The sequence below is a fragment of the Stenella coeruleoalba genome (genome assembly GCF_951394435.1).
Source record: "Stenella coeruleoalba genome assembly, chromosome: 15".
Taxonomy (NCBI): domain Eukaryota; kingdom Metazoa; phylum Chordata; class Mammalia; order Artiodactyla; family Delphinidae; genus Stenella; species Stenella coeruleoalba.
Window position 1 is genome coordinate 87,647,384 of NC_137161.1, and position 25,402 is coordinate 87,672,785.

Genomic DNA, 25,402 nt, shown 5'->3' on the forward strand with positions numbered 1-25,402 from the left:
CCAGCCCCAGGAGCTCACTCAGAAAGGACCAGTGCTGCCAAGCCCAGTATAAAGGATTTATTTAAACTCAACACGAACACGAACCTTCCTTTAAATTCCATTTTTACAGTAAATAAAATTGTGTATTCCGTTCCTTCCCATGCATGATCACTGGGTATTAATCTACGACTCTTATAATTGTGAAAAAATAAAAGTGTTTCCCATTTTGTAACTATCCTATCCTGGGGCATCTGACACAATCAGTGAGAAGGGACAGACCTGCTCGTTCCTGGGCCGATCATTTGGTTAAAACCTAAAACGTTGTCACCCGGAGACAATAAATACTGCCCCACGATGGCGGACGGTCCTGCAGCCTCCCAGACGAGACGCCTTTCCGACGGCTGGGCGCTCGGCTGCAGCTCCTGGGGTGCAGCATGGAGCAGGCGCTCCCCAGGACACGTGCCAGGCCACCCCCGCCCCGCCTGAGGGCATGGCACCCCCGCCGCGTGCCACAGGGCCCTCCTGTGCGAGACCCAGCCCTCCCCAAGCAAACCAGACACACGGGCCGGGAGAGGAGGCGCGGCAGGGCCTGTGCTTTATTGGGGTCATCTCAGGGTACACGGCGGCCTGGCCAGCACGGCCCCGGCAGCCCCAGAACACCCGCCGTGCGGCCCCTCGGCCTCGGCCGGAGCCCGGGGGGCCCAGGTCTGGACCCGCATCGGGAGCCGCACCCGCCGCAGTCCAGGCCGAGTCCGTGCAGGTCCGCGGGCGTCAGTCGAGCTCAATGGGGCTGCTGTCGTCCTGACTGTCCTCGCCCTCCTGCTCCGAGGAGCCCATGAGGCTGCTCAGAAGGTTCCCTGGAAGGAGGTGCACGGCGCTGTCAGGGCCACGGCCGCACCTCGCCCGCTGCCCGACCCCCGGACGCCGCCTCCTCCCACGGCGCGTGACCGGGGCCTGGCAAGACAACAGCAGCCCAACCCCGGAGCCCCCTCCGGGGGTCTGTCCACAGAAACGCGTGTGCCGCGCCCGGAGACGCAGGGATCCTGCTGGGGCCGCGAGGGGAGAAGACCCAGGTGCCTGTCGAGGGGCCGCTGCACAGCCGCCAGGACGGGCCTGGGAGGATCACGGGCGGCCGATCGGCAGGTAACTCGCTCACATGTTAACTCTCAAGTGACACAGAAGTCAGTCACATGTTACAGTTCCGAAGGCTACACATGACAACGTTAACTGCTGTGGGCCTTGTCAAGATGGACACTTTTCCTTTTTACCTAATTTTTATCCAAAGAACCATCATGTCAATAGAAAAGCGAAGTTTAAAAAGTGCGCTAAACCAACTCGCGAAGGGGAACAACAAACAAAGGGCGAGCGGCGCCCTCAGGGTAAAAGCCCCCTCGAGCTGCAGTGAGCTCGGCCCCGTCACCGCACCTGGCGCCAACGCGCTTGCAAGTTCTGTGGGAAAACACAGGGAGTCAGACGGGAACGCAGTAGCTGACGGTCACAGCAGCCCGAGACTGAACATGCTGAAATGTCACCACGACTGTGGACGGACAGACGCTGCAGAAGCCCAAGGTGTGGGCAGGACACGACACAGCCACCGAGACGAGTGGCTGTGACATGAGAGCCTGGAGAAGGGAAGTGGCCCCCCACACCTTCCACTGAAACTCCAGACAGACCCAGTTTACAGGTAAAAAGTCCAACTTGTATTTGAGGGGAAACAGCTTTTCAAATAATCTGGGAGACAGGAAGACCTTTCCACGGAGCACAGTTTGACGATGGCCACGAAAACGACAAACGCTCATTCCACCCTCCCCCCAGGAGAGCCCCACGAGGCAGGGCCAGGAGCAGCAACTCGTCGGAGCAGCGAGACCAGGCGCCGAGGGGCCAGCCTGGCGGTCCTGCCACTGCAGGCCGTCTGTGTGCCTGCAAAGCTCCCCCTGGAAGGAAGCTAAGGAAACCTAGCACTGCCTGGCCTGCAAGTCACCATGGGACAGTGGCAGGGCTGGGTACGAGCCTGTACATCTGGACTCTGTGAGACAAGATTTACCTGCTCAAAAATAAAACATTAAGGATGGCAAAACCCACTTTTAAGTGCAGGACTACACTGGTCCCCACCCTGCTGGAGGGCAGGAGTCCGATTAGGAGCCCCGAGGCTGCATCAGAAGAACGGGCAGGACACGGGGAGGTGGCCTGGCCTTGAGAGGTAGGGTCAGCGATCTGGCCACCAGCACCTACCAAGACTGAAGCACGAAGAAATACATACCCTGAAGAGACTCTAATGAGTAAGGAGACTGTGTAATCTCTCCCAACAAGAAAAGCCCTGAACCTCGCGGCTTCACTGGGGAAGCTACTGAATTGGTACCACCCATCCTTCCACTACCAAACCCAGAAAAGACACTATGAGAAAAGAAAACTACAGACCAATATCCCTTATGAACACTGATGCAAAAATCCTCAACACAATACCAGCAAACCGAATCCAGCAGCACAGTGGAAGAATCAGACGCCACGACCAAGTGGGATCTGCTCCTGGAGTGCAGACGGCCCATCATGTGAAAATCAGTCAACACGATGCACCACAACAGAGTGAAGGAAAAACCAGTGATCACCTCAAATGACGCACAAAAAGCACGGGACAAATGCCACACTCTTTCATGAAAACACTCACCCAGAAAGAACATAAGAAGGAAACCATCTCATGTTACGATGTAATAAAAGGCATATATGAACAGCCCACAGCAGACATCACGCTCAGCGGCGACAGAGTCAAAGCTCTTCCTCTGAGACCAGGAACAAGGCGAGAGTGCTGCTCCCACCACTCGTGTCCAACATGGTACAGGTGACGCCTGAACAACACGGGTTTGCACTGTACAGGCCCACTTATTGTGCACTGTTTTCTATATACATACTGAAGTACTACCTGGTCCGCAGTTGGTTGAATCCACAGATACGATGGGCCAACTGTAAGTTAATATGCCAATTTTCAACCGTGCAGGGGGTCAGCACCCCTAACCTCCACGCTGTTCGAGGGTCAACTGAACCTGAAGTTCTAGCCAGAGCAATTAGGCAAGAAAAAGAAATAAAAGAATTCCAAGTTGAAAAAGAGTAGTGAAATGATCTGCTTGCAAGTGATACGATTTTACTTGTCGTAAACATTTCTGAAGCGTCTACACAATAACTTCTTTACGGAGACAACTCCATTTGCAACAGCATCGAGAAGAATAAAATACCTAGTAATCAGCTGACCCAAAGAGGTGGAAAACTGTACAATCAAAACTATAAAACATTCTGAAAGAAATTCAAGACGTAAATAAATGCAAACATCCCACGTTCCTAGACTAGAGGACTTAATACTGTTAAAATGTCACGCGACCCAAAGCAACCTACAGATTTAATGAAAGCTCAAATCCCCAAAACATTTTTTTGCAGAAATAGAAAAACCCATCCTAAAATTCATACGGAATCTCAGGGAACTCACATAGCCAAAACAATCTTGACAAAGAACAAAGCTGGAAGTCTCACACTTCCTCATTTCAAAATTTACTACAAAGCTGTAGTCATCAAAAGAGTGTGGTCCTGGCATAGAGACAGATATCGACCAATGGAATACAGAACCCAGAAACGAACCCTCGCATATATGGGCAAATGATTTTTGACAAGGGTTCTGTGCCCACTTGATGGGGAAAGGACAGTCTATTCAACAACTGGTGCTGGGAAAACTGGAAATCCACATGCCAAAGAATGAAGCTGGACCCTTATATAAGTAGAACACCACATAAAAAAACCACCTCAAAATGGATCAAGGACCTAAATGGAAGACCTAAAATAATAAAACTCTTAGAAGAAACCACAGGGCAAAAGCTTTGTGACACTGGATTTGGAAATGACACCAAAGGCAGAAGCAACAAAAGGAAAATAGACAAATTAGACTTCATGAAAAGTAAAATATTTTGTGCATCAAAAGACACTCCAGGGAGTAAAAAGGCAACAAGGGAGGGAAGGACGAACAGGTGGAACACAGAGAATTTTTTAGGGCACCACGACGACTCTGCACAATAGTATAATGGTGGATACATGTCATCACATATTTGTCCAAACCCACAGAAGGTAAACACCAAAAACGAACCCTCATTTATGTATCAGTATGTTGGCCTTTGGGTGATAATGACATGTCAATGCAGGTTCACCCATAATAAATGTACCCTCTGCTGGGGGACGCTGATAATGGGCAGGCCGCGCCTGTGGCGGGGAAGGGGTATTTATGCGAAATCTCTGTACCGGCCTCTTAATTTTGCTGTCAATCTGTAACTGCTTTTAAAAAATAAAGTCTTTAAAAAAAATAAAGAAGGCAACCCGCAGAATGGGAGAAATATTTGCAAATCATGTATCTGGAAGGGAATTAATACCCAGTGTAGAGAACCTGTAAAACCACCAACACGATTCAAAACTAAGCAAATGACACGAACAGGCAAACACACAAATGGCCAATAAGCACGCGAAAGATACGCAGCGTGCTTAGTCACTAGGGAAATGCAAATCAGGACGATCAAACCAGAGACGCACCTCAGACCCATTAGTGAGATGACAACTGTCAAAAAGACCAGAAAACAGCAACTGCTGGTAAGAACGTGGAGGAACTGGGACCCCTGTGCCCTGCTGGGGAGCAGCTGCTGTGGGAACACAGTATGGCGTTTCCTCAAAACATTAAACAGATCCAGCAATTCTGCTTCTGGGTGTCCCAGAAGCACCGAAAGCAAGGCCTTAAGGAGGTAACTTGCACACCCACATTCACAGCAGCCAAAGGTGGAAGAACCCAGGTGTCCACTGAAGATGCAGTCTTATCCACACGATGGAACATGAATCAGCCTTAAAAAGGAAGGAAATCCTGGCACCTGCTACAACAGGGTTGAACCTGACAGTGACATAAGCCGGCAAAGGAGGACACTGTGTGATTCCACTTATGTGAAGTCCCTGGAGGTTCGCAGAGACAGAAAGTAGGGGGTGGGCACTGGGAGCCAGTGTGTAATGGGGGCAGAGTCTCAGTTTGGGAAGACGGAAAGTTCCGGAGATCCGCTGCCCAACAGTGTGCACGCAGTCCACACAACCGTCCTGCGTGCTTGAGCCCGGTTAAGGTGGGGAACTGTACGTAATGTGTACTTTATCACAAAGAAAAGAAATCTGGCTTCGATCCTGTGGCCAACGGAGATGGACCCCAGGGAACAATTATTCATCGGGGGCCGTACGAGCTCTGCTAGGGGAACACGCAGAGGGAAACAGCTAGGAGCCCGCAACCCTCCTGCTGGCTCTGGGCCCCGCTCCAGGCCCCCGCCTGCTCCGCTCCCCCGGCCGGCACACCACACTCGGCCTCACCCACAAGCGCCCACCATGAGCCCCCCGCCCCACGAGCCCCTCACCTAGCAAGCCTCCGTAGGAAGACGTCTGCTTGGGCGGCACGCCGAAGAAGAGCTGTCCTATCCTGTCGAGGTACTGGAAGAGGCACAGGCGTGGCCGCGGAGGGCGCTGAGCCCGAGGCTGCACGCGGACCCCGCGCACAGTGTCTCTCCCCCTCCCCCTCCCCCTCCAGCGGCTGCCCCCCGCCTCACCTCGTTGTACATGGGGTCCCGCCGGAGGGATGGCTGGTACTGTTCACACAGCACCGTGAACACCGTCAGCTTCCCCCTGGAACAGGACAGAGCGCAGCATAGCCGATGCCCACACGAGACCAAGGACGTGGACAGAAACCGCACGACTCCACCCCCCCACGCGCTCACCCACACATCTCTGCGTGCTTCCACGCACACGTGTGCGCCCCTCCACACAAGCACGTGCGCACGCCTCACCCACGCGCCTCTACACACCCACACACACGCGCGCTCACCCACATCTCTGCGTGCTTCCACGCACACGTGTGTGCCCCTCCACACAAGCACGTGCGCACGCCTCACCCACACGCCTCTACACGCACGCAGGCACGCTCACCCATCGACGGCCAGCAGCAGAAACCAGAGGAAGTTGAGCAGGGGCTGCACGAAGGGAGGGCCGCTCTCGATGGACGGGTGTTTCCGTGTGTACGTCGTGAACACCACTGACGCGCTGCTCTTGTTTTTTAAACAGAGAAACCTGGAAATAAGATCCCAGTCAGTGGGCACACCTGACCGGAGGAGGAGGAAACGGGTTTCTACAAGCGCCTGCCCAGAGGGCCCCATGTGGCCCGTGCCCCTGTGCAACACACCGAGGGCACCAGCCAGGCCCCTCGCATGGACCAGCCACCCCAGGGAGTCCCAAGGTTTATGGCCGGGGAGAACTAACTTGCGAAGGTGACGTGTTCAAGCTCAGCAGATCCAGGAGACGGCAGGGCTCCCTGAACCTGTCCCACACCTGTCTGCCCCTGCCCGCGAGAGCACGGTGGCCCAGAGGCTGCCCGGGCTCCTGTTTCCGCCCCGTGGAGGGCGTGTCCACGGCCGGACTTCACTGTGGTGCACGCCCTCGACAGAGGCGGATGGGCGAGAAAGGGCTCGCGCCAGAGGAAACACTGCCAGCACATGCCAAAGCCAGGGCCAGCGAGTCCTGGATTTTAAACAGGTTTCGTTTTCAAAGTCGCAGATTCAGCAACAAGTGGTGACATGTCAGAGCTCGGAAGCTCCCCGTCCACCCCAACTCATGGGACACACCCCATCCCAAGGCCCGGCCACCAGATGCAAGTGCTTTCCTGGGAGGGAGTAATCTCATCGACAGACATGTGGTGGGACAAACACATGGTCCAGTGGGAAGGGAGGTCAGGCCCCAGGTCACCCAACGCGTGCTCTCGGCTGTGTGAGCCCAACAGGATGCTCACGCCTCTAGCGACTCTGCTGTGTTTCAGTATCTTCAAAATAAATTGTCGAGAGAAAACAAAAGAAGAGGAGGCCCAACGGGGACAGAGGGGCAGAGACACAGAGCTGGGGTGCGGAGTGGGCGGGCAACTCCCCCATCACTGTGTCTGGACGCACAAAACACCTGGGAAGGCAAACGGCCTTTGAACAAAGGCTGTGATGCACGCGCACGTTAACATCCCAGGAGGCTGAAAATGTGGTAAGTGTACGTGTCCTAAGAAAAATAGTCGCACAACACTAACCACCGCCCCCAAACGTGATAGATAATGGGGAAAATAGAAAATCAATGGCAACAAAACGCTAATTTAAAGCACAGAAAGTACTTCTACCGCCAATGGAAACGTTACAAGTCGGCCTAGGGGAGCTGAGGGGCACGTCTGGGGTGCCCGGAGGTCAGCAGCAGGGGTCACACTGGGGGACGTGAGCTGCGTGTGGGACACTGAGTGACTTCAGGCCTGTCCTCACGCGAGGCTCAACCAGAGGCTAGCCCTGGACCCCAGGAGGCCACGGACGCAAGGGCCGGACAGCAAGCGGGTACCTACTGGAGGACAGCCTGGGCCACGAACATGTCCACCTCGCTGCGGAAGCCCCGGGCCGTGGAGTACTCCACCAGCATGTTGGCACAGCCCTCCCCGTCGCTGGAGTGCAGGAAGTGGTACCGGGACTCGCAGTAGTTCTGTTCTGCGGAGGCAGGCAAGCAGGCAGCTGTGAGTGCCCCTCCTCCCCCTGCCCCGCAGGCAGGGAGGATGGCGGTCCTACGTCATCGCCGCGCTGACTTCCACCTGGGCTGTGTCCCCAGCAGAGACCAGACTGTCCCCACTCGAATCGGGGTCACCTGGGAGCTGGACAGGAAGGCGGCCTCAAGCCCTGGGGCAGAACCCGCATCCCGCCAGTGCGGTGTGTGCACGACGGAGCCCAGCGGCCCTCTTGGCCCCCAGTCTGCCGTTCTGACGAGGACCAGGACAGGGCTGGATGCCAGCCCTCCAGGACGGTGCTTCCTCTGATGCTCTGCTGTTCTGAGCCTTTGACTCTAAACCGGCTACTGAGCTCTAAGGGGGTTCTAATGGTCTGTTTTCTTAAAAAGCGACCAAGCTCCCAACCTCCCCAGTTTCACCTGGACACACACACCCCCTCCTCCCCCTTGGATCCACCCTCCACGCCGATGGCTCTCACCCAGAGCGACTCGACCCCTACTCCAGACGCAGAGAAAGGTCTGGAGCCGGCGTCAGCCGTCACAGCTGGGGGTGCTTCTGGCACCTAGCTGGGGAGCCCAGGGATGCCACTCGGCACCCTGCAGCGCGGGAAGGACGCCCGGGGTCAGCGGTGCTAAGGCAGAGACCCAGTTCCAGGGCAGCCCCCCAGTTCCCACTCACACGCCGCACTAGCTCCCTCTCCTTCCAGACAGAGGGCACGCCTCCCAGGCTGGGCCTTCTCCCACCTTCCACCAGCACTCTCCTCCCACCTGGGCACCCCCAGATCGCCACTGCCCCCCAGCATCGGCTCCCAGCACTGCAGGTGACTTCAGAGAAGAGCGTGCTCTGTGTCGTTGTGTTCTGTTGGTCTCCTCTCCCTCCAGCCCCAAGAGCGACCTTTCGGTTTTAGAGCCTCCACGTGAGAAGAGAAATCCAGCAGGCCACTAGGCGCCCTCAAGCCCCGGAGAGGCGCCTGCGCGAAACCCCAGCGGAGCGGGGACACCGAGAGTAGGCAGGTCTCCCACGGCGCCCTGCACAGCATGGCGGGCCCCGGGCCACACCACACGCCTGCCTGGAGGCCGCCCACCGCCGGGGCCCTGCAGATGCCCCTCAGCACGGCCTCCCACAGGTGCGGGGCCCGCTGGCCTCACTCGCCATCCGTTCCTGACGTGACACCGTAAGATGCCTGGGTCTTGAGGTTCAAACATTTAATGTTAAATATACGAGAGCTTAACAGCTCTCGACCCCAGCGAGGCCTCTGAGCAGCTCTTCAGCCACTGAGCAGGTGCCACACTCCCTGCTTCACGCCAGGCGCCGGTCCCAGTAACACGGGTCCCACAGACACGGGCCCCCTCCAGCTCTGCCTGGCACCTTGGCACACAGGCTGAGTGAGGCGGGTGTGAATCGAGGCACTGATGCTGCAGGTGGCCCGCACGGCCGACGAGGCAGTGCGGAGGGCGGCCGCTGGCTGAACGGAACCATCACCAGAGCCCCAGCACGAGCGTCCAGAGGTCTCTAGACCTTCCAAATTCCCACAGCCTCAGACAGACGAGGTCGGGCCCGCTCGCGCGATCCCAAGACACCTGCCCAAGGTCGCCGTCCCTCCGCCTGACCCCACCCGGGTGACGGCCCGTGAGGACGAGGCACAGAGCCGACCTGGCCGGTGGGGCCCAGACCCCTGGACCACCACGTGGATGAGCTGCACACACGGCCGCCACGCGAGGCCCCAGGTGCCACGGCTCCCTCACACCCGCCCAAGAGGGACTCGGGCCGCTCCCCTTCCTCTACCTGAGCCCGGGCCTGACCCCCTCTCGTGGACTGAACAGCCCCCGCAAACGCTCACTTAGAAGACAACAGCAGTGCTGGCGGAACGCCGGCGGCGGAAGGACGGGGGAAGGACGTCCTGGAAGGAGGCCCCAGCGCGGGGGAGCGGGTGGCCGGCAGGGGACCGGAAGCTCCATTAAAGGGAACGCCCCGCCCACCCGAGCGCAGCAGGTGTTCACACTCAGAGCAGCGGCGGCTTGGGACTCTGAGGGCCACCCCCCGACCCCCGTCAGCAGCGCAGATGATTGTAATTGATCCGAACGGACCCCGCCAGCAGCAGCCCGGAGAGCATCAGAAGGGCCGCCTGTTCCCTGGCCCACCTGCCCGCAGGGGCCCCCGCCCACCCACGGCCTACCTTTCCACAGGGTGCGGGCCAGCAGCTGGTGGAGCCGGGGGTGGCCCAGCTTCCCGGACCCCCCACTGGACCACTTCAGGGCTCGAGACACAAATGCCACTCGCTCCGGGGAGTTGGGATCCATCAGGCTGAACAGCTTGGCCAGACTTTCTGCAAACGACACCCACACAAGCCTGAGCCAGAGGAAGCCGCGGCTGCTGCCGTGTTATGCAGCTCACAGAAATTAATTAAGAACAACTGGTTCACGTTGAAAGAAAGCGCAGAAGCGGCAGGCACACCGGGGGGGTCCTGGGGCCACCCCAACCGTCCTCACTGTGACGCCTCCCCACAGCTGAGCCTGTGTCGGGGAGCAGAAGGGAGGGGGGCCGCCCCAGTGGGGATCCGCGCGCGCCTCTCCGGCCGGGCAGCTCGCAGCAGGGCTCGCCCAACGGGGCAGGGGCTCCAGACCACGTGGCACCCACCACGCGCCAGGGAGGCTGGGTGCGTCTGGGGGGGTGGGGGCAGGGGAATGGCGTGGCGATGTGGCAACGGCACGCGTGTCCACTCCATCTCACCCAGCAGCTCCTCGACCACCTCGACCTCCGCCTTCTCCAGCGACTCCAGGACCAGCATGGACAAATCAGCTGCACTGTTTTGCTATAAAACATACAAAAGGACTGTCAGTGGGACGCGAGGCTCTGGCCCGTTTTCAGAAGACGGTGAGGCTGGGCAGTGGCTCTGGTTTCCAGTTAGAAACCAGCGACCGACTGCACCTAAGAGATGGTTCTGAGCACCAAGGCCACTAGCCTTCAGGCCCCACACTGGTGCTGGGACACAGGGGCGCTCAGCCCAGGCTGCCCACCAGGCCTCTCCCTGGCCCCCCCACGCCAACCCTGGCCCCGGGCAGACGGCTCACCTGGCCGTGGCTGAAGAACAGCAGAGCTCCTGAGCACATGAGCTCGCGGGCCTCGGCGTGCTTGCTCTGGGCCATGTACCTGCACGGAGAGAAGGGCAGGGCCGGCCAGGGCCGGGATCTCACAGGGCTCGTTTCAGAGATGAGATCCCAAAGACTCGGCCTCCGAGTAGGAAGCGAGCACCCGCCCCACATACGCCTCCGCTGAGAACGGAGCGGAGCTGGGCTTCGGGTCCCGAGGGCACCTCCCGGAGCTGCCCCCGACCCCCGTCTGTCCAGGCCGGTGCTGGGCGCCCACGGCCCAGCCCTCCCGCCCATGAGGCGCCCCGCGGCGGCAGCAGCGCCGTCTGATGACAGTGTGCCAGGCACTCTCTCCGCCCAAACGGACCAGAAGCAGAGCCTCCCTGCAGCTGGGCAGGGGTCTCAGCAGAGGGACCAGCGGGGGGCCAGGGGCCACTTCCAGCTTCAAGCACAGGCCTGGCTGTGGTGAGGGGCAGCAAGAACCGGGCGAGGGCCACATGTTGGGGCCGAGGGCCTGCCGGGCCGCCCCCTCTGCCGCCCCCTCCACCCCGACCACTTTCCACCGGGGACGTTTCTCACCAGGGACGGAAGCTGGGAAAAGCCGGCTTGCCGAACTGCAGACGGATGAGAGCCTGACAGGCAACCCGGCACACACGGGACAGAAAGGATGCTCCGTCCACGATAAGTGAGACAAACGTTCAGGGGGGCGGGGCCAGGCCCGAGCTGAGTGCAGGACACCGAGCCCACGGCTGCACGTTCCTCTCAGGGACGATCAGGAAGGAAACCCGCCCAGCCGGTCAGACCTGCGTCCCGGCCCAGACAAGCGGAGTCAGAGACGAGGCCTGCAGGCGCGCGCTGGAGGCGGAGACGGAGCCAGGGGAGCCCCGCTGCCCTCTGGCTCGCGGCCCGAGGCTCAGGCCGGGACCAACCACAGAAAAGGACTGTTGTGCACCAGGCTCGGGAGCAGCAGCCCCGTCCCAGTCAGCACCCGGGCTGGACCAGGAGAACCCCGCGCACCTCGAGGGGCAGACGGGGCACCTGGGGGCGTGGGCACGGAACGGGGCCTTCTGGAAAAATGAGCCCTCACGCCGCCACCGGCACAGACGCCCGGACGGCGGGCACGCCTCCTAGGGGACAGTCACGCAGCCCCGCTCAGCTCTGGGGACACGACAGGGCTCCGGACTCTCCTCCCCAGGCACAGCAAGAGATGAATGCCTAGAAGGTTGGGGAGGGAGCGGAGCCCTGAGAGGCAGACAGGCTGGATTCCTGGGGCGGCTTCCCCAGTGACCAAAGCCGCACGGCCCTGGGCAGCCCTGCCCTGCAGGAGGGGGCCTGGAGCTGGGAACCCCGCAGCAGCGACAGGCACCCTGAAAGCCGACGTGCTCTCTGGGCACCGCAGAGCCCTGGCAAGGGCGGATGTGGCTCCCCGGTGCCCGAGCCGGAGGGGGCGGGGTGCCACCGAGGCCTGGGGGCTCAGAGCACCACCGCCCCTCCCCCACCGCAGCCCCCCACCCCCCCGCGCTGCGTCTGTGCAATCGTCCATTTTGCACTTTTTTTTTTTAAAGCAGAGCATAGACACAAGCGTTAACACTAACGACGCAGACGCAGTGTCTACCCCACGCCCTCTCCCGGGCGCTCCATCCTACCCCCAGGTGGTTGAGTACACAGGTTTGAAGTTCCTCTTTCAAAAAATTTCTTCATTTGATTTAAGACACAAAACACCCACAATCGACACTCATCTCAGGAAGGCCCCTGGGCAGCGAGGCCCCTTTCACAGTTAAATCCTGGCGGGTGCAGAGGCCCCTCCAGGCCACAGGCCATCCTACAGAGCAGTCGCCAAAGTACCGACAACCCATCAGGCCTGGAAAACGGACCCTCCCCCGTCCCTGCAGAGAGAAGGCTGGAGAGGCAAGGGAGCGCCCTGGGCACCCGCACCTTCGAGGAGACGGAGCTCAGCCTCTCTCAGAACCATTGGCTCCTGCCCCGGGCGGCGGCACCCCACCCCCCATAAGTCCAACCTCCCGGGCTGCCCAGTTCCTCCTCTCCTCCTCAAACTGCTGGGGGACACAGTGTAAGTGAATTAAAATAGCACAGATTGGTGAACTTATCCAGCAGGTGAATGGGCAAACTGTAGTCCACCCATACGATGGAACACCACTCAACAATAGAAATTAACTAACGATACACATAAAGGCGAATCTTGAAATGACCGTGCTGAGGGAATTCAGAAAGCCGCATAAAAAGAGGACGTACTGTACAATCCTACGTACATAAAAGTCCAGAAAACGCAAACCCATCTACCATGACAGAGAGATCAGCGGGCACCTGGGGGCAAGTGGTGAAGAATTCACTGTAAAGGCAGGTGAGAAGCCTTTTGGGGATGATGGGTATTTTCAGTACCTTGATTGGTGATAATTTCTTGGGTGTATACATATGTCAAAACCCATCAAGTTTTACATTTTATATAAACACTTAAAAGCACTTATTTATAGAAAGACATCAAAAGAGCGAAGCTGACTTCTCAGGGCCCCCGTGCAGAGCTCTAAGCCAGGGCTGCAAGCGCAGGTCTGAACGTGGACGGTGCCCAGCAGAGACAGGGACGACTCCAGGCCTATTCAGCTGGGCCCCCGGACGGCCACAACTGCTACGGTGCCTGAGCTCACCGCATCCCCCAAAGAGGCCCACAGGAGACCACTTACTTCTCAGGAGTTCTGAAGAGGTGTAAGAACCCCTAAAAGATCAAAGAGGAAGCCAAGGCTCAGAGAAGAGATTCAACAAGTTGTCCTGGATCACAGGTCACAGAGCAGAGAGAGAATGCGAACCCAGGTCAAGGCCGGGCTGGTGGACGGCCTGCATCTGTCCCCACGTCACCACAAAGCACACTCTGCGCACAGAGACTGGCCTCTTCAAAGCTAATCAACAATCACGCTCCTGGTACAGCAGCAACTGCAGAACTGGCTCAAAACAAGGAACACCATGTTTATCTTTGGGAAGATCCAGTTTTGTTGACTAGTCACCGGGGCAAATACTTTATATAAAAGTCCCCAAGAAAAGCAAGCACCACGACAAATCTTGAGCGCACAAATCTTGAGCGCTACGAAAGCTCCCCATCACACAGATCTGACTGGCTAAGCTGCCAGGCCGAAAGCTCGACGTTACAGACCTTAGAGCCTACTTACATCTTTGGCTCATCCCGTGAAGAACAATCAACTCACCCCTACCGGGTCCTCTGGCGCCAGAGCTCAAACTCGGTCTGGGACACGAAGCGTTACGTCTAAACCCAACTACAACCAAAGCAGAAAGTACTGCCAGAGTTCCCAAAATATTGATTCAACTTGCTATTTGAAGAAGAAATTTAAATCTAGGCCTAAACGGTGTAAGGCAGGCATGAATGCCTTTAGATATCACAGCAAAGTATCTGCTGTTCTGCACCAGTTTAGAACGAAAAGGCATTCCACAGAACAGACGAAATCCTCTAAAACTATCTTTAAATGCTAACGAGCGTCTCAAATGTTTTCTGGCAAGAAACCTGAAGGCTAACAGAACGTGCGTAATATACAGGAATGCCTTACACATGTAAGAACTAAAAAACTACAGCAGTAGCTGCGTGACAGCAGAAACGGTGTGACACACTGCAGTCCAAAAGAAAACTGAGCTAGGTTTAAGAAAACCTAAATTCCTAAGGCCACACTAAAAAAAGACATTTTATTTAATCCAATATATTCAAGCATCACTTCAACGTGCGATCACGAGTTGAAGGTTCCTAATACCTGACATTTTCTCTGCGCTAAGTCTTTGAAGGCCGTGTTTTTACCCTCACCGCCCAGGCCGTTAGGGACTCACATTTCAGGAGCTCAACTGCCGCACGTGGCCAGGCAGCGCAGGTACAACAAAAATACCGGCTTTATGGGAACAGCTGGTTTAGTAACAAGACACTCGGGTGAGCAAGGGCTACACAACAAGAGGAGAAAGACGTTTACAGCCTCGCGACGGGACTCCCAGAGGCAGGAAAACCGTGGAACTCAGAGCTGGGGCTTCAAACCCAAAGGCGCTCGGGGCGGGGGAGGGGGAGGGTGGTCTGGGCCGGGGACTGGGGTCCGGAGTCTGCGTCTGCGGTTCGGGTCTGGGTCCGGAGTCTGGGGTCTCGGCCAGGGCTTTGGGTCTGGGTCCGGAGTCTGGGCCGGATCAGGGTTCTGGGGCGGGCTCCGGAGTCTGGGCCGGGTCTGGGGTCTTGACCAGGGGTCTGCGTTGGGTCTGGGGCTCGGCCAGGGGTTTGGGCCGGAGTCCAGAATCTGGGCCGGGTCTGGGGTCTCGGTCTGCGTCGGCTTCCAGAGTCCGGGCTGGGTCTGGGGTCTCAGTCTGCGTCTGAGTCCAGAGTCTTGGCGGAGTCTGGGGTCTCGGTCACGGTCTGGGTCGGGGTCCCGGGTCTCGCTCCCCGGCCGCAGCCCTCCCCCGGACGCCGCACGGCCCCTGCTCCCACCGCCCAGGCGACGGGCAGCGGCATGGGCCAATGGGGGCGCGGGGCGGCGCGGCGCGGCCAATGGGAAGCGGCAGAGGGCGGGGCACCGGACTCGGCGGCCGGGCGGAAAGCCCTGGAAGGCGGCGGCCGCGGCGCAGTGGCTACCTGAAGAAGAGGGTCCGGTACATCTGGTGCGCCTCATAATAGTCGCCCTTCTCGACGCTGGCCCGCAGCTTGCCCTCCACGCGCTGGACGCCGCCGCGGTTGCGGGCGCCGTTCCGGGCGCTCTCCTGCTCGGCCATCGCCGCCGCCGCCATCAGGCCGGCGCTCCGCGCAGGGCCGACGCTGTCGCAGGCGCGGTCGGCGGCGCCTCGCGGCTTCCGTCCCGGCGGCCGCCCGAAGCCTTCTACGGTGGCTCACGAGGAGCCGCGGGCGGTACGCGGGCGGCCACGTGACCGAGGGGCGTGCCCGCGCAGCACGGGGAGGGCGGGCACACAATCAAAGGGCGGGGCTCCGGAGTGACGGCGCGGCCTGCAGACGACGACCGCGGCGGCGCGGCTGAGGGGGGCACGTGACTCCGCGGGGCGGAGCTGGCACTACGATGGCGGGCAGGCGGCTGGGAAAATGCAGCTCAGCCGCGGGGAGGGTGGTCCTTGCTGTAACTGAGGCCGCTGAGGTATTTAGACTTTCCAATGAATACTTTCCGGGTATGCCGGCGGCTCGGGGTCCCGGGCAGCTTTCCCACTCGGGCGCTCGGGATCAGCGCTCGCCCCGACGTCCGAGACCCAAACACGCCGCTCTTCTCTCGTAAGTGGTTCGTGTGGAAGCGCGGAGACACGCCCGCGAGCGGGGCGCGCACGGCAGGGACGCACGCGGCTCCGAGTCCGGCGGCCCCACAACGCGGGCCGGACGCGCTGCCGGCCCAGAGTGGTCCTGGGAGGGGCCGCTCCACGCGCTGTGTTCCCCTCCCCGCCCGGGGCAGAGACCAAGCAGGTACAGAAAAGAAACACACTGTTTATTGTTCATCTGAAATATCACATGCATTTTTTTAAAAATTAAAGCTCTTTATTTAAACGTTTCGATAGCATCTTACCAATTTGGTGGCAGCGAAAAGAAGCTCTACCAATGACAAATATTTTGAAAAGCATTTACAAAAATACATTGCACAAAGTCCTATCTCTCATCTTTAAAAATAAATTAATATTCAAAATATTTCCACCCCATCTCCCAAATTTAGTTTTATATAGGAAATTTTGATCTATATAGGTATCCTGTAATATATGAAACATCTGTACGCGTTTTACCCAACCTAACTGCATAGGCATTAATTTCAATTCTAACAAGAGTGAAAACAATGCTAGTTTATGTAGTTTTTGTATATCTGAGGACTTGTGCAACATACATAAAACCCTTCAGAAAACCAGTCGGCGCCATCATCTTGTCTTTTTCTGAAAATACAACATTTATGGCGCACCAAAAGACTGTCGTAACCCAATAAAACTTAAATAACTTTTAAGGTAAAACATCTGTCACACCTTAAGTGCCTTGCAGATATCTCATTTATAAAGTCTGCTCAGTAAAATAGTCTAAATATTAAATACTAATTATAACCAAAGCAAGTCTCACAGGAATTGAGAGGGAATGGCCAACAGCTATAATAAAAGGCAAATCCCAACCAGAGCCAGTACAAAGTGCTGCTGTAAGAAAACCTAATCACCAAATGTCCTGGTTTCATGAATTTGCCACACCGGACAATCTCCTTTAATAACCATCAGTGGAATAGAAGCATAAGGCTCTGAAAGACTTAGAGCATGTTAGTGTTTGCTTTTCCAGAAAAATTCAAAACAAAACCTGAACATATCCAAAAGATTGGATTTCTTGGTTCCTATTCATAGTGTGAAGTAAAACTGCAGGGGAAATCTGATGGGATGAGCCCAGTGGAGACCTGAGAACTCTATTTACATGTTTGTGTAGATCCAGACCATCCCCTTTCGAAGCAGACCCACTTCAACCTGCAAAGGGAAACTCTCCAGGGTTCCTGAACGGATGTTCACACGCCAAGCCCTGACGGAAAATCGTTCTCAGAAGTGGGAGCAAACTAGGCAGGAGAACCCGTTTTCATTACTTCCCCACCTGGTGACTTGAAAGAACTACTGGTGCCGAGCAGAGGAGAATCTCACCCTAAAGAAAGGGAGTTCAGAACTCTGAACTTTGGTGACACTGTTCTTCCCTGAAAGAAACGTGTGCTGGGTTGGACACGTATCTGCCCCAAAAGGTCCTTTTTAAAAGGGCCAGTGAAGGCCGCTGTCAAGGCTTCAAGAACACTCCAAACCTTTTCACTTCCTTTGCTTTGTTCCTGATGTCAAGCAAATACAAAGAGTTTTATGTTCAAAAACAAATCCCCCAGAGGCCAAAAGTAAGTATCTTTGTGAACTATACATTCAGGTGAATCTCCACAGAGACCACCTGTAGCTAGCGGGTCTCTGAGCCCAAGCAGTCAACATGCAGTGTTTCCTGTGGACAGAACAGCAAGCTGGGTGTCGGCATTGATCGCTTCCACACCCACGTCCTGCTGGCAGTCAGTGCGTTTATTTCAGGGGTGACATTATACTGCTCTCTGTATGCCCGTGTCCGTGAAGGATTCCAGTGTTCCAGGCTGTCCCAGTATATACAAAATGTACAAGAACAGTGAGTAGTCTCTTTACTTGATAGGCTCTCCGTGAACTCTGAACCGGTAAAGACACGTGTATTCGGGATGGCCCCAGTTAGAAAAAATCCGAAGTTCCACTATTTGGAAAGCTCTTTCTGGTCTTTTCTGCAATTGAGGAGGGGAAAAAAAACAAAAACAAAACACATTTATTTCATATTACTACCACCAAGCCCAATCACTTCCCCAGGTAAGAGATTTGAGATTAAACAGCCAAGTTGGAGATTAAGCTTTTAACGTGAACTATATCATCTATCACAGGACACAAAGTTCAGGTGAAACTCTTGAGAACTCATCACCCTTGACACATTTATGCAGAACAAATTATATACTAAAAAGGCTCAGATCCACTTTCTCAGAAGTTGGCCCTCACACCCCGTGGGCATTTTCGTGAGTGTTGGCAGGTCCTGTGGATGCAGGCAGCAGGGAGGAGACCCGCGAGCCTGAAGCCTGTGTGAAGCCAAGGATCCTTACCGGGGCAGAGAACATCTGTAGTGACTCCCCTTCTTGATCGTAGGTAAACTGCCCCAGGAGCTGCCCTTCTTCTTGATACTCATTTTCTAATCCCTGAAACAAAACCATCTAGTCACTAAATAAAGGAAAAACGGTTAGTGAGGTAACTGGGAGAGGGCAATTACTGTTCCATTAAAGTAAGGCCCTCTGTGTGCTGGGCATTTTATTAAGGGCTTCTCGCAGATCACAAAGCCCGTGAGGTAGGCATTATTCCTCCCGTTATACGGATCAGGAAAACTGAAGCTGGGAGAGGGCAAGCTAACAGGTAGCAGAACACACTCGACACCCACGTGGCCCACTGTAGCCCTCCATGCTCCCAAGTGGAAACCCAAGGGCACGTGATGAGCCTGGGGAAAGGAGAGCAGGTCAGCAGAGTGTGGGGCCCCAAGGAGGTCAACTCACACAGCCAAGAAGAGGAGGACAGGCACCGGGGGGCTGGGGGACAGGAGACAGTGTTTAACAGGGACAGAGTCTCAGTTTGGGAAGATGACAAGCATCCTGGAGATGACAGTGGTGATGGCTTTACGACAGTGTGAATGTACTTGATGCCCCTGAACTGCATGCACACTTCAAAACGCTTAAGATGGTAGGTTTTATGTTGTGTGTATTTTCCCACAGTAAAAAAGTAACCAAGTAGGAAGTACAGGTGACTAATTTGAATGTCTGTTTCATAAAGGGAAAGGACTTTCTAGGTACAAGAATGCCATGGAAGAAATTACAGGTAATGAGCAGGTGTAACTAAACAAAATTAAGACTGACAGTGGGAGGTATATCTGTAACAGAATAACACATGATTAATATTTTTATATTAAAAAGCTCAAATATTCATAAGGAAACTAAGACACCGAAAGATAAATGAATAGAAACAAAACCAGAATCTACAAAAAAGGAAACATGCATGTGAAATACATAGAAATGTAGATTAAAGTAAGATCTATCGAATTAGCAGAGATTTAGAAAGAAGAGGACTCAATTAGAAAGGGAACTACAAGATAAGGAACGCTTCTCATACTAACAATGCGTATGGTGCGATGAATCCAAGGCCCCCTTTGAACCCCTGAAACATAACGCCACCTGAGTGTCTAGCCTGAAGGATCACCAAAAAGTGAAGAGGCTTATCCTGAAACGTGGGGAGTGGAAACAGTCAACAACGGCGAACTGGGGACGTGGACAAGGGCACTCTGTGCTGCTCTTTAAAGAAGCATGTGAAGATCTCACTTCACACCCTGTGGGTGAGAGGGCCAGGGGTCCAGCGTGGGTGACTGGTGGTGACGCTCTAATGTGTTCAGATTTCAGATGCTGCTGCTGTCTGTACACCTGAAACTGGCACAGTAAAGCTCAATGCCATGGACAAATACTTAACGGCCAATTTGTTTCTTTAAGGCAGGAAGTGAAATTTTATGAATGGTTTTGTCTCAACTGTACTTCTTTTTCGGCACGCGAGATCTTAGCTCCCCAACCAGGGACTGAACCCGTGGCCCCTGCACTGGAAGCGTGGAGTCTTAACCACTGGACTGCCAGGGAAGTCCCTCCACTGCACTTTTTAAGGGAAAATACCAGTGTTAGTGGTGACTTCTGTGGTGCTGGGATTCTGGATGTCCCTTTCCCCAACGTCCTCATTCTGTTCTGTACATTCAGCCTCACGGTGTTGTCAGAACAGACTTTACGGCTGAGCAGATGAGAGGCCAGTCCTCCCACAGCCGGGCTGTTGTTGTCCCCCTGCGCCCCAAGCCTCCCTCCCTGGGGAAGCCCTGGAACATCTCCCTCCACATTTACTGGCTACTCAGAGGTCAGTGGGCAGAGGGGGGGACAGCGACACCGGTAATATACTCAAGTCCCCAGCGTTTGCAGGGCTCGTCTCCAGGAGATTCCCAGACGGGGTGAGGAGGGCCGCCCCGGGACGGGGTGCACTCACGTAGACCGCGAAGTCCTTGGGGGCGCTGGTGATGTTCCCCGTGGGTGACAGAGTCCTTGGTATGTGCTCTAGGGTGAAGGTGGTCGGGTGGATCTTCATCGACAGCCTCACCACGAGGTACCCCTGGGAGCCTTTGAACGCCCAGCAGTTCCCTGGATAGATGTCAGGCTGGGGAAAAGGCAAACACTAAAACTCAATAGCTGAACAAGCTCTTAACCACTCGAAAAAAAGGAGCAGTAAGAGAAAAAACTGGTTAACATTGGGGGGGGGTGGAAATGGAATTTTTGCTGGTAAGAAACGGTCGTGAGGAAAATCAAAAGATGAAGTGAGGCAAGGCATTTGTGACTTAATCCCGAAGGCCCACTGTGTGCAGTGTGAGGCGAGTGCTGAGTCAGCCAGAACCTTAAAGAGAAAGGGCGGCACACAGCTCAGAGAAACACAACTCTCGGTGGTCCTCAGACAGGAAAAGATGCGCCGCCCTACAGAAAACAAGAAATTACGAATTTAAATGACGGGGTGCCACCATGTCTCACCTCACAGATTGCCAATAACCCTGAACCGAACAAAACCTGCTGTGCACGCTGCGAGGACGTGCACTCTTGCACACTGACACCGTCGCCGAGGGAAGCAGCGCCGGGAAGACCAAGCATCGGCGTATGCGGCTACCCTCTGACTGACGGGAGAGCCACCTCCAGCCGAGCGCGTGTGGGCACAGGCACAAGATGCAGAGGCGGCGCACACTCATCGTGACAGCACTTTTAACAGCAACAGAGGAGCCACAAGCCCACGCCAGGGCTTGGTCAAGTCGGCGGAGCCGCGTGTCTTCAGAGGCCAGGACGATGTGGGCCCCCACTCCCCGTTCATCCTGATGCCACGCGTGCGTCTCCTGCCCCTCCAAACACGCCGCTGCCCACCTGCGTGAGGGGCTCAGGCCCTTGGCACAGCCCTCCCGCCCGCAGAGGCTGCCAGGCTCCACTGGGGTGAGCCAGGCTGCGCCCTCTCAGACAGGCCTGGATCTGAGCCGCAGCAGAGGGGCCGATCCTGGATCCTTTGCAGACTCTGGCTTCCCGTGAGCAGCCCCTCACCTATGACTCACAGTCCCTCAGTGTCAACTCTCCCGTCCAGGGTGCCGTGCGGTTCTCCCGAGAGGATGTTCCCAGCAGGCCCGCCTCCACTTGCCCCTTCACATCCACCCAGCACCTAGGTACTGGCCGCTACCTAAGCTCCAGACCCAACCTGCAGCCCAGGGACAAGGCTGTGGACCTGCTGCAGAACGTCGAGACCTCTGGAGCCCTTCGACCTCTGGGACAGCCCTGCAGCTTGGGGCCAAGGGCAGCTGGGTCAGTCCAAGCAGCTCAGACGACAAATGCCAAGCCGGGCAGCCCCCAAGGACAAGACGGCCACTAGGACGGGACTGGAGCACCCAAAACATGAGGTTCACTGACCCTGACTGGATGCTCAAGTCAACTCCCGACTCTGAGATCGGATTTGCGCTTTTTAAGTGAGAGACGGCTACTGTGTGCATGGTTCACACAGAGGGAGTTACTGGACCTTCCTTCAAACACTGTCATTAACGTTAGTGCCGAGGTCCGGTGGACGTCTCTGAGCACTGCAGCTCTCTGTCCCTGAGCCCTGCGTGGGCACAGCCCGGGCGGTGAAGGGAGGCTCTGCAGCAGCGGGGCGCCCAGCGCCTCTGCAGAAGGCACTGGAGGACAGGGCCCTACAGTCCCCTGAGCAGCCGTGGGTGTGACATGCAGAGGGAGAGGGGCTCCTCCCGACGCCACCTGCGCGTCTCCACCCGTTCCACCTCCTAAAACACCGAGGAAGCGCAACACACAACCTCCTCGTGGAAGGCCCTCCAGCTCTGACGGTGAGTGACACCCCAGAGAAATGGGTGAAGTCAGACACAGGACAGGATAGGCAGCCTCGCCTGCACCAATCAAACACAAGCAGAACCAACAGATGGCATCGGAAGTCACCTTTGAGGTGAGAGGGGGCAATAGGGGACCTAGAGGCGCTGGGACTGTGCTCCTGGGTCCACAGACGTGCCCGCTTGATGCAGATCCCCTGAGCTGTAGACTGAGGGTCCGCATGCTCCAGCTTACACCTCAACAACAAGGTAAACAAGCACACCCCTAAAACGGCTCAGCCGGCACCATGACTGTGCTGGAGGCCTCGACCCGCACACGATGATCCGGACACCTGCTCACCTGGATGGCCACGCGGGGGGACTGGGAGAAGTACCAGAGCGGGACACCGAACAGGCTGATGAGTGCGGTCTTGGTCTCATACGTCTCAGAGCAGCGGGTACTCAAGATGCTCCCACCTACAGCAGAGTTGAAATGTGTCTCAGTATCTTGTCCTACTGTTTCAGAAACAATATCACTACCCACCTGTAGAGATTTATCTGAAATGTTCTAAAAATTCTCACGTTTCTAACTTATATAAAGAATCTTCTACTTGAAGATCAGCTCTATTCTTAATTTTACTTTTTCCAAATTCAGTGTCAACAGTTCACAACTACTTTAGGACACACAGTCCCTACCACCCACCAAAGACTCTTAAAATACTGGGCTCCCCGCCTGCCACTATAGGGACAGCGACTGAGTGAACTTCTGTTCACGTTTTAAAATAAATAATGATGAATTCAACCAGGCACCAGTGTTACCTGTCAGGTTTTCAGAGGACCTACTTAATAGGCCAAAGTGATAAAATATTATGACGATTACCAATTGCTGGGGTAAATAGGAAGTTGCTAACAAGGACAGGGTTTCTATTTGGAAATAAACAGAAATGTCCTGGGGCTGCTTTGGTGGCACAGTGGTTAAGAATCTGCCTGCCAGCGCAGGGAACACGGGTTCACGCCCTGGTCCGGGAAGATCCCACATGCCGCGGAGCAACTAAGCCCGAGCGCCACAACTGCTGAGCCTGTGCTCTAGAGCCCGTGAGCCACAGCTACTGAGCCTGTGTGCCACAACTACTGAAGCCTGCGTGCCTAGAGCCTGTGCTCTGCAACAAGAGAAGCCACCGCAATGAGAAGCCCGCGCACGACAAAGAGTAGCCCCTGCTTGCCGTAACTAGAGAAAGCCCGCATGCAGCAACGAAGACTCAATGCAGCCAAAAAATAAATAAATTAAAAAAAAAAAAAAAGTCCTGGAATTAGGTAGTGGTGACTGTTGTACAACATAATAAATATACTAAAAGCCATGAAACTGTACACTTGAAAATGGTGAAGTTTGTTATGTGAATTATACCTCAATAATAATAATAAAGAGTGTTAAAAAAAAAAAAAAGTCCACTTTGCCGGAAAACAGGACAGACAGGATGTTGGTGCCAAAGCAGGCCAAAACAACATGGTGTGGGAAGAAACGTCAACTAAAATAAATTAAAAAGAAAAACAAATAAGTGAGTAATAAAACTAAAAAGTCCTCAGCAGTCTGTATGCTAAGAGCCAACAGTCCCTAACCTGGCTGCACATCACGACCCCTCAGAACATCTGCAAACGCAGCCGCAGGCCCCTTTTAGAGCTTCTCACCCGATAACGGGGGAGGGGATTGGATGGGATGGAATTTTAAACAAGAAAACAATGTGATTTTGACATAGCTGATCAGCAGGTCCAAACTTCTGAACCACTGAATTCTTTTTAAAATATCTTATTCTCATTCTACAAAAGTGTCTTCTTAAATACACTGACTCACTTTTTTCACTTAAAAAGAGCCAATATATGTTTTGTTCAGTAACAGAACGTTCAGTTCAGCCTTGTCAGGATTATCAGAACTCTGAATTAATAACATACCAACCTGTGAGGACTCTTTAAGCCTCTAAGAAAAAATGACAACTACTGGTCCCACTGAACTGTTAAATCGTCATTTGATGTCTCTGAATTGCAAAAATGATTTCTTCAGAAATCACTGAATTTCAAAACACAAAACTAAAATCATTTAATATTCTAAAACAGTCATTCTAAACAAAATATACCGAAGAGCAGTTAGCAGCCTTACTAACTTCTGATGCTGGAAGAACCTGGCGGTGTCTGCCGGGAGCGGCAGCCTCCTGCACTGTCTGTTCAGCCCCCGTGAGAAGGTGAGCGATGGGGACGGGCCGCAGCTCCCGCCAGGCCGCTCTGAGCCCCATCGCCTGGTGCTCTGAATGGCTGGGGCAGGTGACTGACACTCACTGTGGGTTGATGTCCCCACCCCTCCCACAGGCCCTCACCCTTTATTACTGAAGTGTTATCAAGAACCTCCTTTCCTCCAAGAGACCGTATTAGTCACCCAGCCCTCATCTGCAATTCCTAAGTTTTAAAAATTCAGAAAACCAAGATTTTCTCTAACACGTATGGTGGCAAAATGCTCCCTGCATTGACAAGACGTCATTCCCGTTTTCACAGACGTGTTCCCATGTGTGATCCGGGTGTGCTGCCCTGGACGCCACCGAGGGATGGTGACAGAAGTCCACGGACACGATGCTTCACTAAACCAAGTCTGGTTTATCCAATACACCTGGTCCAGAGCCTGTGCCATGTCCACGCAGCACTTCCAGACTCAATGGACCACTTCCTCGAGAAACCAGAATAGCACCCCCATCCTTCCCTCTATTCATTCAGCTTGACCCATGCTGCTCTAGGGTCAGTTTCTTTTTACTGAACTCTATACTTAAAAAAACCCACACACTTTACAACACACAAGATCATAAGTGAATAATCAATAATTTCTGTGGTGGTAAACTCTCATATGGCCAGAAAAACCTAAAAGCTACTGAAAGGCCCCCAAACTGAGATTTTGCTGATGTGTGTCATCTCACAGGCTCACACCCACAGCTGACACGTGAGCTGCAAGCACAGCCACCAGAGCTCCTGGGGGAACCTGGCTGTGCTCTGAGGCAGAACACTAGGGGCCCGCCTAGAATAATGCTCTTTCTCAGATCTTTGAAAGTTCTAACAAGCTCCCTACTGTTGGGCGTGGGGCGGGTAACAGCCTCTTGAGTGGTCTCCCGCTGACAGTAGCACTTTTGGGTCAGGGGTCTGGCACTCACCCCCGGACTCCAGGGCGAAGTCCACCATGCCAGTCTTGTCCTGGGAGTACAGCCTCAGGGCGCTGTTCACGATGGCACGCGCTTGCTGGGCAGTGGAGGCACACACGGAGACGACCCCAGAAATGAAGGACATGTTTTCAGT

The 25,402-nt window shown here is 55.2% G+C and overlaps 2 protein-coding genes across 10 annotated transcripts in view; both read right to left on the reverse strand.

Annotated features, from left to right (window-relative positions):
• Positions 1-49: 49 nt before the first annotated feature.
• Positions 50-15,547, reverse strand: GET4 (guided entry of tail-anchored proteins factor 4). Its single transcript, XM_079944276.1, has 9 exons — positions 15,257-15,547; positions 10,615-10,693; positions 10,274-10,355; positions 9,720-9,869; positions 7,391-7,529; positions 5,956-6,096; positions 5,580-5,655; positions 5,391-5,463; positions 50-836 (listed from the first exon to the last, which is right to left on the reverse strand). Exons 1-9 carry the CDS (start codon positions 15,406-15,408, stop codon positions 751-753), a joined length of 978 nt encoding a protein of 325 aa, XP_079800402.1. The 5' UTR covers positions 15,409-15,547; the 3' UTR covers positions 50-750.
• A 542-nt stretch (positions 15,548-16,089) lies between these two features.
• SUN1 (Sad1 and UNC84 domain containing 1) overlaps positions 16,090-25,402 on the reverse strand; it is a 51,840-nt gene continuing 42,527 nt past the window's right edge. For all 9 annotated transcript variants that reach the window (XM_079944269.1, XM_079944266.1, XM_079944273.1 and 6 more), the window contains 5 exons: positions 25,261-25,345; positions 22,437-22,552; positions 20,227-20,394; positions 18,273-18,365; positions 16,090-17,906 (listed from right to left, as the gene is read on the reverse strand). In XM_079944269.1, coding sequence (XP_079800395.1) covers positions 17,793-17,906; positions 18,273-18,365; positions 20,227-20,394; positions 22,437-22,552; positions 25,261-25,345 — 576 coding nt within the window. In that variant the 3' untranslated portion in view covers positions 16,090-17,792. The remainder of the gene's footprint in view (positions 17,907-18,272; positions 18,366-20,226; positions 20,395-22,436; positions 22,553-25,260; positions 25,346-25,402) is intronic.

Excerpts from the sequence above, each read along its gene's own strand:
- GET4 (XM_079944276.1), bottom strand. The coding sequence starts at position 15,408 with ATGGCGGCGGCGGCGATGGCCGAGCAGGAGAGCGCCCGGAACGGCGCC. Across the intron at positions 10,356-10,614 it reads TGTTCTTCAGCCACGGCCAG|CAAAACAGTGCAGCTGATTT; the intron begins GTGAGCCGTCTG and ends TATGTTTTATAG. Across the intron at positions 5,656-5,955 it reads CTGCTGCTGGCCGTCGATGG|GGGGAAGCTGACGGTGTTCA; the intron begins GTGAGCGTGCCT and ends GTCCTGTTCCAG.